Source organism: Saimiri boliviensis, chromosome 2 (genome assembly GCF_048565385.1).
Source record: "Saimiri boliviensis isolate mSaiBol1 chromosome 2, mSaiBol1.pri, whole genome shotgun sequence".
In the NCBI taxonomy this organism is placed as follows: Eukaryota; Metazoa; Chordata; class Mammalia; order Primates; family Cebidae; genus Saimiri; species Saimiri boliviensis.
In genome coordinates, this window is record NC_133450.1 from 9187521 (window position 1) to 9206103 (window position 18583).

Sequence of the window (18583 nt, forward strand, 5' to 3'; positions counted from 1 at the left end):
AGTTTATTTTTATTTTTATTTTTTTTAAGACGGAGTTTCACCGTGTTGGTCAGGCTGGTCTTGAACTCCCAACCTCAGGTGATCTGCCTGCCTTGGCCTCCAAAGTGCTTGAATTACAGGCATGAGCTACCATACCCGGCCAATAAGTTTATTTTTAAGAAGCAACATGAGAAAAATAGAAGGGCCACCAGAGAAACCAAATCCAAATTCTTTTTTAAAACAACTTATCTATTGGTCTCATTTTTCAGATGAAAAAATTAGGCACCACTTTCTGCCAAAGGTCATCTCTTGAGAGCCAGCACTGGTCAGCTCAGAGTCCCACTTTAATGCTGAAGGAGAAGCTGGCTGAATTTTCTGTTGGCCACTAACCACGTGGAGCTCTCTTTACTGCTGGCGAATCACAGACATGACCAGGACCCTTCCTCCCTGGTGCCATGCTGGACCCAGCTTACATGGTGCTCATCACACAGGGTGGGAGCCAAGCAGAGGGTAGCAGGAATGGACAGGGACATGCTGGGTGGTCGGCGGTTGGTGAGAAAATAGGTCCAATGCCTAGGGTCAGGGGCAGTTTGGAGGACAACCCTCAGACCCCAGGAGTAAGGAGGAGACTACATGTGTTACGGGCTGAATGATGTCCCTGAAAAATAGATGTGCTGAAGTCTTAATGCCCAGAATGAGACCATATTTGCAGATAGGATCTTTAGAAAAACAAGTAAAAATGAGGTCTCTAAGATGGGCCTAATGCACTATGACTGGTGTCCTTACAAGAAAAGGAGGTTAGGACACAGACATGCATGTACACAGAGAAAAAGACCACATGAAGAGAGATGGAAAGAACAGCCATCAACAAGCCAAAGAGAGAGAGGCCTCCGTTGAAATCGCCCCTGCCAACACTTCAATCTCAGATTTCCAGCCTCCAGAATTGTGAGAAAATAAATTTCAGGGGTTTAGACCCAGTCTGTGATACTTTGTTATGGCAGCCCTAGCAAACTAATGCAACATAAGAGTTAAATAAGGATTCTCCTTTGGTTTTAAAAAATAATAAAAAGCCTGGGCATGGTGGCTCACACCTGTAATCCCAGCACTTTGGGAGGCCAAGGAAGGAGGATTGCTTGAACCCAGGAGTTTGAGACCAGCCTGGCAACACAGGGAGATCCCATCTCTAGAAAAATAGAAACTTCGGTGTTGCACCCCCAGGACCTATCTCAGAAGAAATATTCAATAAATGTGTCCTAGGCCTGAAGCAGCCTGGCCACCTCCACTATTGAGCAGGAGCAGAGTCAGAATAAGAATGTAGAAGGGTCGAGGATTCTCAAGTGGGTAAGTTTCCTGCAGCAGGGAGCTGTGAGGCCCCCAGTATCTGTCTCCTAGGAAGAAGGTGTGCCTGGAGCTGCCACACCTGCCTTACTCAGGCTATACTAGTGGGCTGTGGATGATTTCCGAATCTGTATGTGATGCAGCAAAATGGTTTCTTCTCCAGCGGAGAGCTGTGCTCTCAGAACACAGGGCAAAGCCAGTAACTAGGCACCTTCTCCAGCTGAGGCTCAAGCCTGTCTCCACTGGGGCATGAGATAAAAGACAGAAAGAACCATCAGCATTGGATGTATCTGAAATGTGGCTGCAGCAGGAAGAGTGATTTCAACAATCCTGCCTAACAGGAATAGGGAGGAGCTTCCTGTGGGCCAAACCATGCCAGGCCAGCACTTCCCGGGAAATCTGGGACTCATGGCCAGTGAGGGATTCCCACCTCCAGCAAACCCTGTTAGATAAGGACAAATAATGTCCCAAATCTTAATGATCTGTCATGAACTATTGTCTAGGAAATGTCCCCAACAGGGTTGTTTTTCAGCTCTGTACCCTAGGCCCAAGAGGATACTTAAGAGATGAAGAAATAAAATGTTAAGAAACCTGAGTGGTAGCATGAGAAGGCCCAGGGCTCTTTTTCCTGCATCCCCCAAGACTCACTACCCAGCCACCTCTACTTCATCAAGGGGGGCTGGGGAGGTGGACATGGCAGTCAGGGTGCTGGTGACTCCTATTCCCTGGCCTCCCCTTTTCCTCTTTGGAAATCTGCCCTCTAAGCATTTTGCTAGTTAACACCGTTTCTGACACAACATAAGAAGGAAAGGGGCGAAAACTCTAATCAGATCAAATAGACCACATCTGGCCACATCTCTGAATGGAAGGAGATGGAAAATCAGGGACAAAAGCAAGCTTCCTGCCCCCATGGGGACAATGACTGGCCCTTTGATTCCCATGTACTCACCTAAGGAACTCTCACCCCAAAGCCTTGTTAGCCTCACCAGGAGTGATGCAAGGGTGCCTCCTCCTAGCCAGTCCCAGAGCCAGGGCGGAGGAGGCACATTCTGCATGCCCCCGCCACCTTCCCTGGACAGAAAGGGGGGAAGAGCTCCGCCGGCAGGTGGAAACCCCCGTGACCCTGACACCTTCTCTCAACCCTACCTCATCTCAAACTTCAGTGAGCTCAGGTTCATCTGGAGGATGACTCGGCTTCTGTGTGAGTACCGGGCTCCACTCTTGGGAGTTTCCGGTTCAGGAGGTCTGGGGTGAGGCCTGAGAATCTGCATGTTCTCAGATAATGCTGATGCTGCTTGGCAGATGACCACACCTTGAGAAACCACTGCTCTACCACGACTCCTGGCCCCCTCCCACGCACCATGCTCAAGACAAAGACAAACGCTGTCGCTTTTCCCCTTTTCTGCACAGCCCCCTGTTGTCTGGTACCCTCAGAGCCATCTTCATCCTGTCTTTCCTCTTCCTCTCCACAGCTACCCACAATGTTCTTTTTATTTTTTCTTCAGATAAGACCTCTCTCACTCAGACTAGAGTGTAGTGCATGATCATGGCTCACTGCAGCCTCGACCTCCCAGGCTCAAGCCAGCCTCCTGCCTCGGCCTCCCGAGTAGCTGGGACCACAGACACATGCCACCACACTGGGCTAACTTTTCTTTTTTTTTTTTTTTTTTTTAGAAACAGGGTTTCACTGTGTTGCTCAGGATTGTCTGCAGCACACGCTCAAGTAATCTGCCCACCTTGGCCTCCCAAAGTGCTGGGATTACATGCGTGAGCCACCAAGCCCAGCCCCATTAACATTATGAAATGTTCATTTAATCATGGGATTCCGTGTTCTAGATGACAATAGGACACACTGGCTCCATACTCCCATCAGAATGCTTTAGGCCCCTGGGTCCACCTGCCCTCCATCCTGCCCATGCTACCTAACAGTGTTACCTGCTGTGGACATCCTGGCCTCTGTCAACTTGCAATGTCACTCACCTTGGCCCCTCTCCCTGCCCGTCCCTGCCTTTGCAGCTACATGCACTGGAGTCAGGGACGGGACCCTTCCCAGCCAGGAGGGCAATGAACAGAGTAGCACTCACCAATGTAGTCAAAGCGTCCCGGGGCTAGGCGCTCTGGCAGGTGTGCGGAGTACAAGAAAGACGCCAGGAGGGTCATGATTATGTGCTTCTGGTGGTACAAGGTGGCTTCATTCTGTGCACTCTCCCCTGAGAACAGGAATAGCTGCAGGTGTTTGAAGAAACATCAGGTCTTGAGAGGACAGGCCTGAGGCAGGCCCTCTTCTTTCTTAGCACCTGGAGCTGGGACTCTGGGGGCTCTGACACCCACACATGTCAGCACACACACACAAACTCCAGAGGCCAAGGCCCTCGCCGCCTCAGGTCTGTGGCCTGGGAGAGGAAACTCCTGCCCTGAGTGTGGTCAGTTGAGACTCAAGACTATTGTATTTCAATCCCCCAAATGTTCGTAAGAGTTTTGCGTTATTTACTTACTGAAGGGGGAAAAAAAGGAAAGAAGGAAGGAATGGGAAAAAAAAGAAAGGTAAAAATCCTGTTAGATAATTGCTACTCTTTCTGGGGATAAAAATGTAAGTACAGTCGACCCTTAACATACAGGCTAGGGGCACTGACCCCTTGCAGTCAAAAGTCCATGTACAACTTTTGATTCCTCCAAACTTAGCTAGTAATAGCCTCCTATTGACTGGAAGCCTTGCCTGTAACAAGTTGTCAACTAACACATACTTTGTATGTATTATATACTGTATTCTTACTATAAAGTAAGCTGAAGTGTTACTGAGAAAATTTCAAGGAGCAGGAAGAAGAAAAGGGGTTGGTCTTGCTGTCTCATGAGTGGCAGAGGGGGAGGAAAATCCATGCTAAGTTCAAACCTGTGTTGTTTAAGGGTCAACTATATAGTAAGAAGTGGTCGAATCACACGAGAACTCGCTTTTTATCAGCACATCCACTGAACTGGTGCTCCTAACTAAGGCTTTAAGGCCTAGAAATCCTTGAAAGGCCTTCTGAATCATCCAAAAGTATAAATGATGGCCACTTTACTGTTTCAGAGCTACATGTGTCGTTTTTGTATTACTGTTATAAACAGCCATAGTAGCTAGCACTTACCGAGGGCAGCAGGCCAGGCCTCTTTCATGCATCATTTCATCTGAGCCACAACTACCGTAAGGCAGACTCTTCCTTTCCCCATTTTGTAGATGAGGACAGTGGGCCAGAAAGTGACTTGCACCTCACTTACTGAGAAGCGAAGTCGGCGTCTGAATCCAGGCAGGCTGATGCCAGCATCAACATCACCACTCAGAACTGGACCTCCCCTTCCCTCTGCTCTCCTCTGACTTGGCCACATGCCAGAAGCACATCACGTTTGTCACAACACAGGACCAGCACTGCCTGATTTGGAGGTGCATGGGACAGAACTGCTGTGCCTGCTTTCGGTTTCCCGTGTGTGGTCTGCGCCCTCGAGGAAGGAGTGAGGGGAACGGGTGGCACCCCCATCTTTGGGGCTCCCTCAGATCCACAGAGGCAGAGCACAGAGAATGTGCTCAATGCCCCAGCTTCTGGGTGGAGCTCTGCCCCTCCCCTCGCCCCTCAGCCCTGCCATCTGGGCTTCAATCTTCAAACTCACAGGACACTACCTCTAGGAGGGAGCTTCAGTCACTGGGTACTGGGCAGGCACTGCAGGGCCTATCAGATCCATTGTTTTGATTAATCATCATCACCCGATACAAAGGAGGGGCTGGTACTCTCAGGCACAGATGAGGAAACTAAACTGAGGCTCAGAGAGTTGTGTGCCCTGCCCGAGGTCACACAGCCAGTGAGCAGTGGGACCAGAATTTGAACTCAAACTTACATGGTTTGAAAGTGCATGGACTTTCCCCTTCTTGTCGTGCTTCTTGTCCCTCCTACCCCGTTTTCCTTTGTGCTTTCCATCTCATTTCCATCACTCCTTTAAGACCCTATTCATACCTTTTCCTTCAATACTAACCACATACTATGATGATAGAATCATGCATTCCCAAACTCCTGCTACCCGTCAGCACCCGTGTCACCCTCCCCATGGCCCATGAGGTGTTACCAGACGCAATTTACAGATGAGGGAAATCAAGGTGTAGAGAATTGGCCCAAGGTCTGACAGCAGATACTGGAGATCTGCCTGCAGAGCTCCCCCTCCTGCTTACCTCAAAGCCCCAGGCTGCCTGCTCACCCCCAAAGCCCCAGGCTGCCTGCTCACCCCCAAAGCCCCAGGCTGCCTACTCACCCCCAAAACCCCAGGCTGCCTGCTCACCCCCAAAGCCCCAGGCTGCCTGCTCACCCCCAAAGCCCCAGGCTGCCTGCTCACCCCCAAAGCCCCAGGCTGCCTGCTCACCCCCAAAGCCCCAGGCTGCCTGCTCACCCCCAAAGCCCCAGGCTGCCTGCTCACCCCCAAAGCCCCAGGCTGCCTGCTCTGCCTGGCTCTCTGACGTTCCCAAGCCCCAGTCATATTGTCTGTCAGGGCCTCTGTGTTTATGCCGTCTCCTAACCACTCCTCAAGTGCCACCAAGGCAGCAGCTGGGTCTCAACTCCTGTTTTGTTCTATGGTTCACATTGCAGTGTTTTGACCCCAGAAGCTCAGGAAGCAGCTGACTTCCTGGCATTGCCAACAGGCAGAGAGGATTTGCAGCCAGTCCTTACCCTGTAGAAGATGGGGAGGGAGTCCCAGGTGTAGGGATAAGCAAAGGCGAGGACACGAATCACCTTACAGAGTCTGGGCTTCTGGATTTCAAGAAACCTAAATCAGGGAAGGAAAGTGGGGAGGAAATGGCATGAAAAGCATCTCCGTAAATTACACATGCACATGCATGCACACCGAGTGCCTGGTTATCAACAGAGGACAAGCATTTTTGTACAAGCTCCTGTGGCCAGCAGCTTCTCCACCAGCCTCGTCCATTCCTCCCACCCCAATGAAAGTGACAAAACTTCAGATGCAAAAAGATCTCCAGAGAGACTCCCCCCGACCTCCTGACGGTGGGAAGCAGTGGTGTCTAGACTAAGCCAGAAAGGAGGTGCTGGGCAGAAACCCTTCGAGGGCCAAGTTATGCAACTGCCAAAAGAGCCTTTTAAAACCCTAGTTACTATGGGGACAGAGAACAGGCAGGGGGAAAGTGGAGCCCACTGGCACAGACTCATGGGGAGCACACTGCAAAGGCGGAGATGTACCCATCTAGTTGGAGGCCGGGTATTGTCATGAAGGAGACCTGGGTTCAAGTAGGAATTTGATCCTTGGAGAGCTTTCTGAAATATTTATACCACACACAGGGATACTTGGCTTGGGAAAACTGAATAAACATGAAGTCTTTCCTTCTCTCCTTCATTGCCACCCTTACCCAACCTACAATCTAAAGACAGCTAACAGCAACAATAAAACAAGGGACACTGATTGTTGAGAAGACAGGCAGGTCCCCCTGGACAGCACATGAAAGGGCCTCAGCTGACTTGGGCCCAGCCTGGGGCAGCAGCTCAGGGTATAGGGAGCTGGGCAGCACTGAAGGCAGGCTGCACCCTGGGAGGACATGGGGAGGCAGGCAAGGAGGGTCTCTGCACAAAACCACAGGCCAGAACTAAGGCTTTGGTAAGGAAGTGCTCACGGGTGCTGGTTGGGCAGCCAAGGCCAGGTAGTAGGGACAGGTATAGTCCCCGCATCAATGCTGAGATGTACTGTGGAGGGCTCTGTCCTCCCTCGGGGCCCACAGGACTGCAGGGTAAGGAACCCAGTACACTGGATGCAGAGCCATGCACCGAGGCTCTTGGGGTGGCTGTTTTGATGCAGTCTGCAAAGGCAATGCATGCATTGGGGCCCTTTCAGCCTTTGCTGACAGTTCTGCCCCTCATCACACTCTCTGCAGTGATGGGGTCTGTGTCCTGCTGTGGCTCCCACCTCTGCTTCCAAGAATCTCGGTCCCAGTCCACAAGCCTGTTCTTTCTCCTTCAAATGCCATCTGCGTTCCCTCTGAGCCCAGACCCATGTCCCCTGTCCAGGCTGCCCATGCCTTTTATGAGCCAGTAAAGCCACCTGACCATAAGCCCCACTGCTGCCTTTACCCTCAGCATGGAGTACACAGGGACTCCCACATCTGGCAGCTGTGGAACCCTCCTCAGGCAGGTGCCAGGTCTGGTCAGGCCTGGATCCCCAGGACCCAGCACAGAAGCAGGTCTGAGGATGCGGACATTCTCCAGGCTAGTGTGCTCTGCTCAGTCCTCAGGGCAACTGAACACAAATGGCCACCCAGGGATTCCTGATTCCTGGGAAAGGGATACCTCTGTGTACCTCAAGAAGTCCCACAGCCTCCCAAGACAAGCCCCAACTTCACTCCAGCCCACTTTCCCGTTCCTTCTTTCCTGACCCTGCCAGTAAGTCACACACACACATGGCACATACCAGGTGAGAAGCTCAAGGAGAATGGACTCGGATGCATCATCCCCCCTCCCAAAAAGAACCACAGCCAAACTCCAGGACAGGTGAGGCAGCACAGCACTGTGGAGGGCTTGATCGGGACACACTGGGTTCAAATCCTGACTCTGCCCTTCACAACCATGTGACCTCGGCAGGTCACTAACTTTTGTGTACCTCCAGATCCTCTGGTGTAACAGAGACAATGACTGTGCCTCGTCACAGCCTTGTAAGGATTTGATGAAACAGTGCCCACCAGGTGTTTAAACTGTGCACTGCACAGTCACACAGACTAATGGCAGCTCTAAACTTGCATCATGGGGTGCCATTCTCTCTCCTTCACCACCTTCTATCTATGTTGGTCCAGAAAATAGGAACAGGAGGGAACAAACAAGTTCTGGGTGATCTGCCAGAAATCAGATGAGCCAATGAGAAGCAGAGCTAGGATTTAAGCCCTGGACTTTCTGGCTCCCAGATGTCATCCCCTCTGCCTCCTGCAGTAGGCTGGACAGCCTCAGACCCTGCCCAGCCTTCACCCTTCCCAGCCTGCTCTGCCCAGGAGCAGAGGCACACAGTACCGCCACCTGCCTCACCCGCCTGCCTTCTCAGTCCTCCAGCAGACCCTGACCCGCTGAGGCAGGCCGCCCCCTCCCTCCCTGTGCCCTGCCACCGCCTGTCGTCTCTCTGGGTTGACAGGCTCGCTCTTAAGGGCTCCTGTGGCCACTTACACTCGAAGAACTCTGGCTCTGGCTGGCGAGGACCATCCCCCAAAGTATGGATTTTCTGTGACTTGAGACAACATTTCGCTCGGCCTGATAAAGTGTTTCCCCGGGGACAAACGGACCAGCCTCTCCAGCTGCAAAGCCGAGTCTAGAGGGAAAGAAAAGAAGGAAAAAAAGCAGAACAGAAGAGAGAGCAACAGAGAGAAAAAGGCAGAAGGGCCAGTAGCCTGGGAGAGGGGCCGCCAGCTACCGGGGTGCAGTTCCGCGTCAGGCCACGCGATGTCGCCAGAGCCAGAGCAGAGCCACAGCCATGGAAGCCTCGGAGGCGTTCCACGTGCAGCCAGCCGTCTAGTGGGAAGAGCCCAGCGTGCTCAGGCTTAACTGCAGCCCCACACTAGAGGGTTGAGAGGCTGCTGTAAGGAAATCGGGGCTCTGCCCAGAACGACGCTGGCAGCATACACTGGGTTGCGGGAGAACCCTTCGTTAGGAGAGGGTCCATTCATCACAGCCTGTTCTAAACCCTAACAACAAAGCTGGAAGAATTAGCAACTGAAATTCCGGAACTCGGGCTTGAAACTAGTGGGCATTTGGAAAAATCGTTCTACTGCAGAGATGCACATACGAATGCATGTGGGGCGGTGCTTATGGTTGTTTTGTTTTGTTTTGAGATGGGAGTCTTACTCTGTAGCCCAGGCTGGAGTGCAGTGGTGCAATCTCAGCTCACTGCAACCTCTGCCTCCCGGGTTCAAGTGATGCTCCTGCCTCAGCTTCCTGAGTAGCTGGGACTACAGATGTGCACCACCACACCTGGCTAATTTTTTATTTTTAGTAGAGACGGGGTTTCACCATGTTGGCCAGGCTGGTCTTGAATTCCTAACCTCAGGTGATCCGCCCACTTCAGCCTCCCAAAGTGCTGGGATTTCAGGCGTGAGCCACCGCGCCCAGCCTGTTATGGCTGTTATTGTGTAGGAATTGTCTTATGTTGGAGAACTGCAGGAATGTGAACATTTCCCCATGCTCGCACCTGGCCATAGCAGCACTTTATCCTCTGGCCAAGCCTCTGAGACCTGCTGAGCCTTCTACCTCCAGCGCTGACCCCAAACCCCTTCCAGGTCAGCTCCACCTCTTTGAGCTGCCTCAGCAACTGCCAAGCTGTCCTGCCAGCAGAGCTCGTGGGTGAAAATTAATCTCTCACCCTCACAGCTCTGACCAAGGGGTTTCTCACTCAGCAGCTTTTTGAAAAAAAAAAAAAAAAAAAAATGGCAATCAATGGTTGGATGCATTGGATGGAGATGGTCAGTGATTCGTGATACACAGCACTCACCGTGTAACTGACATTCCTGAAGGGACTGGCAGCCCTTTCCTATGCAGGTACGAGCAGGCCAGGGCCCCGGCCACCCACACCTTGTTCCTAGAGCCATGAAGAGGGCATGCATTCTCTCATTTCTCCTCTCAAGTGCTACAGAATGAGAAGGCAGTTTTCTGGAACATATTCATTTGAACCAAAGTTCATGATAGTAAGAACCAAAAACCACTCAGGGCATGGCAAAGCTCTCTATGTTAAGACTGGCCTTAATGGTCGGCCTTGTAATGGAACGAATGCCATTTCAATACTGGTTTTGGGGCAAGCATAGGATAACTATCAGGCTGATAATGAGGTTCCTGGTCTCCCCCTGTGCTTCGGGAAGGGGAAGGTGGTTCTCTCCCGCTCCTGCCCAACTGCGGCTGGAAGGAGCAGGAGGGAGAGGCAGGGTGGAGCCTGGGGGAGGAAGGCAACTGGGACAGGAAACCTAGAGAAGACACTAAGGCATTGGCATCGCAGGATGCCCAAACCAGGGAGGACCCAGGGGCCATCGTCTCAGATGCCCTCGTTGACGCAGACCCTGAGGCCCAGAGGGGACAGTGACTGCCCTGGGGCCCCGCAGCAGGTCTGGAGGAGCAGGGCTGAAATCCAGGCCTCCAGATGCCCACACCCTCCTCTCTACCCGCTTCTGCTGAAGTGAGTCAGGGCCAGCGTCACTCCTGCACACGAGTCAGCTTTCTCCCGAGACACCCAAGGCAGAGGCAGGGAATGAACATGGGGAGGACAGGGCCTGTAGGAGCGGCAAAACCACGGGTGAGGGGACGTGGAGCGAGGGTGAGCTACAACGGGCACTGGAGGGGCCACAGCTGGAATGCCCCCTCTCCCTTTGGCTGCAAGAGTGTGGCATGTGCCCACTTCCTTTTGATTCCAACATAGCCCCCCACCTCCCTCTCCCCTCAGCTCCCACTTCAGTTGCTATTAACACACTGGAAACCCCTCAGGGCATGGAAGCCAAGTGCATAGGATTTTTATTTTTTCCCTAGGAGATTCTCATCCTTCATGAGCAAAGGGCCGGTCCTCAAAGGACTCCCAGGCCCCCCGCCCACCCTCCAAGCCCGTCTCTAGCTGCTCTCCTCCATCCACCTTGCAGACTCTGGCAGCTCTGATGCACCTTGCTGCTTCCCGACGCTGGCCCACCCTCTCTGCAGTCCTCACCCTTGTCCAGGCTGGTCACTCTGTCCTCCTCTCCAGTAAAAGTGTCCAGCCTCCTTCAATATCCAGTCGTAATGCCACTTCTCAGAACTCTGTGTATCCCAGCAGCTGGCATTTTGCCTTATCATTATTTGTTTACATTACACTCCTTGCTACACTCTAAAGTATGATGGCCTCATGCTGGGCCTTTGGGGGCATCTGCAGCCTGTCTTTCCTATGGCACTGGGTGCTCTCTGAAGGCAAGGGCATCCTCCTGGCACCCCCAGCTCCTAACATAGTACCTGGAGTATGGCAGGCATTTAAGGAATGTTGGATGGGTGTGTAGATGGGTGGATGGATGGAATAGCCACAGATGTGTTCCATAAATAAATAATCCATTTCATTGGCAAAGGGAGAAGCCCCCAAACTCAAGCACCCAGGAGATGCCTGGCAAAGCTGGCCTGCCAGACAAGTTCCTCCAAAGACACCAGGCATGCCACATCCAAAAGACCTCATCTGTTATATCTGAACCATCAGAGAAGATGCCTGGCTAGAAGAAAACAAGCTAGGATGGGCACAGTGGTTCACACCAGTAATCCTAGCACTTTGGGAGGCTGAGGTGGGTGGATCACCTGAGTTCAGGAGTTCGAGACTAGCCTGGCCAACATGTCGAAACTCTGTCTCTATTAAAAATACAATTTTTTTTCTTCTCTGTCGCCCAGGCTGGAGTGCAGTGTCACAGTCTCGGCCCACTGCAACCTCTGCCTCCCGGGTTCAAGAGATTCTCTTGCCTCAGCCTCTCGAGTCCTCCTCTCCAGTTAGTGTTCAACCTCCTTCCAAGCTGGGATCACAGTCACCCGCCACCACACCCAGCTAACTTTCATATTTTTAGTAGAGATGGGGTTTCACCATGTTGACCAGGCTGGTCTCGAACTCCTGACCTCAGGTAATCCACCCGCCTGGGGTTCCCAAAGTGCTGGGATTACAGGCGTGAGCCATGGCACCTGGCCTCACTCGAGACTTTTCTTTACACTTGTGAAGCCTTCTCTTCCTCTTCTGCTCCCTCAACCTATGGTGCTGTCCCCGTCTAATCCTAACAACTTTCAAACACCAGAGCCACACAGCCCTGGGAGAGTCAGGCAGACAGGGGCAGTGACTGGTCCAAGGACCAGGTTCAAGAGTGTCCAGGTTCCTGGACCGTGGCCCGTCCATAAGCCCATGCACCCGGGCACTGTGCCTTCGGGGCTGGCTTCATCTCTGTTGGGCTTCTTTCTGCAGCGTTATTTTGTGTGTGTGTGTTATGCCTCCTGTCATCCACGGCAGGGACTCCTAGAAAGGAGACTCACTCCCGTGGAAGGTAACGCCCCGCTTCCAACCCGTTCCAGCGCAGGTAAATAGAAGGTAAGTTGGAGCAAGTATTCCCCATGCTGCTTCAGAATCTATCCTTCCATTTAAAAATACAAAACAAAAACAAAAACAAAAAAAACTGGTTTGTCCAGTTTGCGAAAACTGCCTGCTCTCCCTCGGCCCCATACATCCCAAGTGTCACCCCGAAGAAGTTGGAGGCAAAATCATTCTGGAGAAGTTACCAGATGGGGCACATCTCACCTCCCTGTTTTTTCCTGGGGAGAGGGGGGTAAGTGGAGGCAGGGAGACTCCACTGGCTCGCTGGAGTTGCCGCTGCGGGGGACAAGGAACTCAGATGTGCCTGCCATCCTACCTTACCTGACCAGCACCAAAGCCCTCCAGCCCAGAAGTACCAGCCTTGGCACTATTCAGCCACGGCTGCCACCCCAGCACAACCATGCAGGAGATTTCCTTTACGGAAAAGGAACTTCCGTGCAGTTTGCTTTTACAGAGAGCTGAATAAATGGGTGTAGTTATCCTCATAACCACATTCCCTGCAGTCATGCCCCAGTGAGTTTTCTTGAAAGAAAGAAAGAAAAAAAAAAAAAAAAAAAACAGTGGATATTGGAGCTGGGCCTGACTCACATCGATGAGGGACGCATAGGGCATTTGAAAAATACTCATCACCTACCACATATGCCCAGAGGCAGGCACACCCAGTCACCATTAGCAACCACACATTAATGGGGCATCTCCTCTGTGCCAGGTTTGTGCTAAGAGTCCTGGGTACCTTACCTATAATCCTTCCATTTGTCTTAGGGTTGTTTGCCTTATTTTATAAATGAGCAAACTGAAGTTCAAGGATAAGCAACTTGTCCAGCAATAGAACCAGCTACATAATTTGTAGAGCCTGGTACCAAATCAAAGAGCAGGGACCCCCTTGTTCAAAAATCATTACAAATTGTTAAGAATGCAGCAGACGAGCCCAGGAAACTGAGGTTGCAGTGAGCTGAGATCGCACCAGCCTGGGCCACAGAGTGAGACCCTGTATCAACAAGAACAACGAAACCGGCCAGGTGCGGTGGCTGACGCCTGTGATCCCAGCACTTTGGGAGGCAAAGGCGGGTGGATCACCTGAGGTCAGGAGTTCAAGACCAGCCTGGCCAACATGTTGAGACCCTGTCTCTACAAAAAATACAAAAATTAGCCAGGCGTGTGGCAGGTGCCTGTAATCCCAGCTAGATGGGAGGCTGAGGCAGGAGAATTGCTTGAACTCAGGAGCTGGGGGTTGCAGTGAGCCAAGATCATGCCATTGCATTCCAGCCTGGGTGACAGAGTGAGACTCCGTCTCTAAAAAAACAACAACAAAAAAAGGCAGCAGAGTATTAAACCAAGTATGAGACTCTCTGAGCATGGAGGGCTGGCGCTTACATGCCCAGGAAGCTGATTTTGCCACAATGGGAGGCACCCTTTCCACGAGCCCACCTCTTTCCGGTTCCCTCAGAGTTCCAGGAGCTGCATGCAAGGCCCTCCCTCCCCTCCCATCTGAGGTCAGAGCCACCCAGTACCTGGAGTAGCAGGAGAGGCCTGTGCTGAGGGTGGTGTTCAGCACAGCCAGAGCCACGTAGTAGTCATGGAAGGTGGTGCATACCAGCGCGTCCGGGAACGTGTACGCAGAGTAGGCAATGGCCGAGCCTGTGGAAGGAAAGCCAAGCTTGGGAGAGGGGCCAGGCCTTGGCACCGCGTGGGCCCCTTGCAAAGACCGTCCCCAGCATCTGGCTTGGCCCTCGTCATTCCCACAGCCCTGATTCTGTGCCCTCGCTTGTGCCATTCTGCCTGCCAGGATGTCCTCCTCACCCTTCTCTGCTTCACCCAAATCCCATCCTGAGAATGTACTGTGAGCCCAGCTTTGCTCTAAGGGCTTTACCTATAAGACCTCACGTAAGACTTTAACCACCCTCCTTCATAACTCCGCACTTATCCTCATAGTACAGATAGGAAGCTGAGGGACAGAGAGGTGTAATCACTCGCCCAGGGTCCTGCAGCTAGGGAGTTTGCAGAGACGGGCTTGAAACGCAGGCAGTTTAGTGATGGTCCCCCGCCCTTAGCCACATGCTGTGGTTCACGATGACAGACCCAGCGGGCTGAGCTCTACTCAGAGTGTGCACTTCTCACCTGCTCAGGGACACAGGTGCTGCTGGTAGAAAGATCGGTGCTGGAGGGAGGGCCCTTGCTGAGATGACGATGTCATATCACAGCCAGGGGGCAGGCCAGCTGAGAGGCTGAGTGTTGTGCTGTGTAACGGTTTTGGTGTTTGTGAGAGAAGGGTTGCCTAAGGACCTTCTAGAGACCCGTTTGCTGAATGAAGCATGTATTTGGAAGAGCAGAGGCGATCACTGTTCTTTTCAGAGGGGCCATGCAGCAATTACTCCAGAAATGCCCACAGTTATCAAAACAAGCCTGGGGCGGGTGACCGAGGGCCAAAAAGCCGCCCCTCGAAGGAGCCTGGAATGCTTCCAATGAGAAGTCGCCCTGTCGGTGGAGGGTGAGGTGGTAGAAAGTGTCGTTGAAGCCTTCAGGGACCAGGTGAGGTGGAGGGGGCTGTGATAACCGGGCAGGTGAGAGGCCTGAGTCAAGACAAGGGTGCAGTGCTGCTTACAGCAGGTAGGAGAGAAGTCACCTGGCCTTGATAACCAATTGGCCAGAGGGTGGATGGGGGCAGGGAGTGAGAGGAAGGGGACCCCGAGGATTAGTCAGACTTCTGACTCGGGAGAATGAGTAGGGGCGCAGCCATCAGTCAGGTTGGACATGCAGAGGGGTAGCAGGTGTGGGGGCAGGGGCGGGAGGAGTTACGGTTCTGGTCTCCCGGCTCCAGGTGGTATGGACCTCAGGTAGGAGGTTTACACGGGAGATGGGGTTTCTCCAGAGGTGGGGAGAGATGTGTTAGGCACAGAGATCCCCAGGGGGCTGGATTGCATGAGAGGAGAGGTCAGAGAACCGCTTCTGAGCCTCTCCACCCATGTATGCCGGAAAGCAGAGGAGGGGAGCCAGCCCAGCGGAGGGTGGGAGGACCCCCCGGAGGGAGGGAGGGACGTGGCAGGAGACAGAGAAAGAGGGGCAATCACAGCAATCCCGGCGGTCAGGAGGCCGGGACCCTGGACAGGGCACACACCTTCCCTGCTCTCTTCTGCAAACCCATCAAAGCCTGAGGGTGACCCTGGCTCATGGGCGAAGGGGCAAGGTCTGGTGAATGCTGGGGACTGGACAGCAGAGCACTGAGGAGTTGGCAATGAAGTGGGAAAGTGTGTGTGCATGTGTGTGAGAGTGTATGTGAGTGAGCCTGTGTGTCTGTGAGTGTATGTGTGTAAGTATGTATGTGGTGTGTGTGATGTGTGTGTGGTGTGTGATGTGTGTATGTGCGCATGTGAGTGTATTGTCTGTGGTGTGAGTGTATGTATTATATGTGTCAGTGTGTGGTGTGTGTGCATGTGAGTGGTGTGTATGTGGTGTATGTGTATGTGAGTGTATTGTATGTGGTGTGTGTATGTGTGTGTCAGTGTGTGAGTACATGTGGTGTGTGATGTGTGTGAAGTGTCTGAGTGTGTGTGCGCATGTGAGTGTATTGTGTGTGTGGTGTGTGTGTGTATATGTATGTGTAGTGCACTGTATGTATGTGTCACTGCATGTGTGTTTGTGTGAGTGTGAGTATGTGTATATGAAGAAAGAGGATGGAGGTAGGCTTCTCATGGACAACGTCTTGGGCAAGGAAGACAATAATTGGTTTTCTCACCTAGAGTGGGATCTGGAGGAAGAATCTAGAACTCGCATCCTTGGGAATGGATGCATGCCCACAAAGGGAGGAGAGAAGAGGTGGCCAGAGGAGGGAGCATCATAGTTAAAGAAAAAGTCAGTATAATCAGGAGAAGGGAAAAAAAAAAAGAGAGAGAGAGAGAGGTAAGGAAGTTGAGGCTGTCAGCACACAGTTTCTCTGGCTTAGGCCGCTGCTCTATTCCCACGCACTCTGAGCACCTCTCTGATTGCTCTAAGCCTCTGGACATGCGAGGCTCATGACCTCACCCTCCTCCTCTGCCTCGCATGACAGATACCAGCATTGATGTACTGGAGTCAGCTCATTCTGAACTGAGAGAGCTGGGAGCAAAACACAGCCATCATTAAAAATTAAATTACATGAACTTGCATTAAATAAATCAAATTAACAAAAGTACTGAGCACTCAATGACTACATCTACTGTATCTGCACGGTGGAATTTCTGTAATGGTGTGCTGCACGTGTCTCTTCCCACCCCTGTGTTCTGTGACGTCGCGTTGGTAGGTTGAAGCTGGCCATGGTGGGAAGATTTATACCACAGAAATTGGCAAACACGGCAGATCGGGGCTGTTATCCCCAAGGAGCCAGTGGCTAAATATTTAGCAGCATAGTTTCTTATAAAACACCCATCGGGAACCTGGACAGGAGAACTGGCATTCCCTGGGCTCTTCTGCAAACTCATCGAATCCTTCTGGTGACTCTAGCTCACAGAAGGGACAAACACCTCGGTTGCAGGGGAGAGAAAGCAAGAGCAGGGCCTCACCTACCCAGGCCGAAGAGGTTGACGGCACCATAGTCCAGGAAGTAGCATATGTGCCGGGCATTCTTGGACATAGAGCTGAAGGTGTGTGCACAGCTGGACACAAGTGGATACACGCAGCTGGTGCACATGTACACAAGCATGGGCCAGGAGTAGCTGTCATTCTTGACGTCTGTCACGTACAGTGCAGTCACAAACCTCCACGCAAAGAACCTGGAACACAGAGGGCCCACTCATCCTCTGTGATGGGAGTTCCTTTTAGTTCCTCACCTATCTTCTGTCTCCATTCCCCCTCCCCACCATGACCAATTTCCTTGTCTTCTCACTTTGGGGAAATACCACGTGCCAGGGAGGTAGCGGAGAGGTCCTTATTTAATTGGGAGGCTGGACGTTGGGAATGGGCAGGTGAAGTAAGAAGAGAGCCCTTATGTATATCTAGTCCAATCCCCTAATGAGTCTCCAGCCTCAGCTTGCATGCTTCCAGGGATGGGGGGCTCATTACCTCCCAAGGCAGCTCTGAGGGCTGGAAAGTTCTCCTTCACTGGCTCAAATCTGTTCCCCTGGAACCCATCTCCATTTGATTGGCCTTAGTTCTCTCCACCAGGATTATAGAAAACAAGCCTATCAAATATTTTAAGGTAGTCTTTCTAACTCCCTCCCACCTCCTTGAATTTCACATTAAATAAATCCAGTTCCTTTAGCCACTCCTCACAGGATGTAAATTTGGCATTACCACCATCCCTGTGGTTTGTCTTTGCTCGATGTAGTTTGTCTATGTCCCCCTTGTAGAAAGGCTCCTCAAGTAGAAGCAATGCCCCAGGTGGGGCCTTAGAGAGCGATTTTCTCCCTCCTCCTCCATGCTGTTCCTCCATTAAGAGTACAGTCGGCCCGGCGCGGTGGCTCAAGCCTGTAATCCCAGCACTTTGGGAGGCCGAGACGGGTGGATCACGAGGTCAAGAGATCGAGACCATCCTGGTCAACATGGTGAAACCCCGTCTCTACTAAAAATACAAAAAATTAGCTGGGCATGGTGGCACGTGCCTGTAATCCCAGCTACTCAGGAGGCTGAGGCAGGAGAATTGCCTGAGCCCAGGAGGCGGAGGTTGCGGTGAGCCGAGATTGCGCCATTGCACTCCAGCCTGGGCAACAAGAGCGAAACTCGGTCTCAAAAAAAAAAAGAGTACAGTCACTTTTCTGAGTAGCTAGTCCCATAGCTGTCACTTTTCTGAGTAGCTAGGCCCATAGCTGATGCTCAACAGAGCCTAGATCTCCATGCGGAGACACTTCACAATTCTTCATCGGATCTGCCTGACCTAAAATCCACGCGTGAGGTCCCGCAGGCAGAGCACCCCACTTCCACAAACCACTCCTAAATTGTTGGCTCCCTTTCCCACTAACTCCTCCAAGGGAGGAGACTCTACAGAGCTTTTTCATATACAGAAACTGAAGGAGTATTGCTAAATCCTTCCAGCTACGCTTGTGGTCTTTTTATTTTTGTCCTAGCAGAAGTAAAGCTTAAGCTATTTGCTGTTTCTCAAAACGTAGCCTTTAGTCATTTCAGTTTTTCAGTGGTTCCATTTCCTTAGGGCTTCTTGATCCAAACCTTCCCAAGTCCTTCCTGCTACTCTCTGTTGCTCAGTCAGGATCATCTCTGAGAGCCTGGTGCAGAG

General features: G+C 52.0%; 1 protein-coding gene across 6 annotated transcripts in view; it reads right to left on the bottom strand.

Annotated features, from left to right (window-relative positions):
- Window positions 1–18583, bottom strand: part of PAQR5 (progestin and adipoQ receptor family member 5) — an 81395-nt gene that overhangs the window by 4487 nt on the left and 58325 nt on the right. For all 6 annotated transcript variants that reach the window (XM_039469251.2, XM_039469246.2, XM_039469250.2 and 3 more), the window contains 4 exons: window positions 16921–17126; window positions 13893–14019; window positions 6006–6102; window positions 3402–3543 (listed from right to left, as the gene is read on the bottom strand). In XM_039469251.2, the coding sequence (XP_039325185.1) occupies window positions 3402–3543; window positions 6006–6102; window positions 13893–14019; window positions 16921–17126 (572 nt within the window). The remainder of the gene's footprint in view (window positions 1–3401; window positions 3544–6005; window positions 6103–13892; window positions 14020–16920; window positions 17127–18583) is intronic.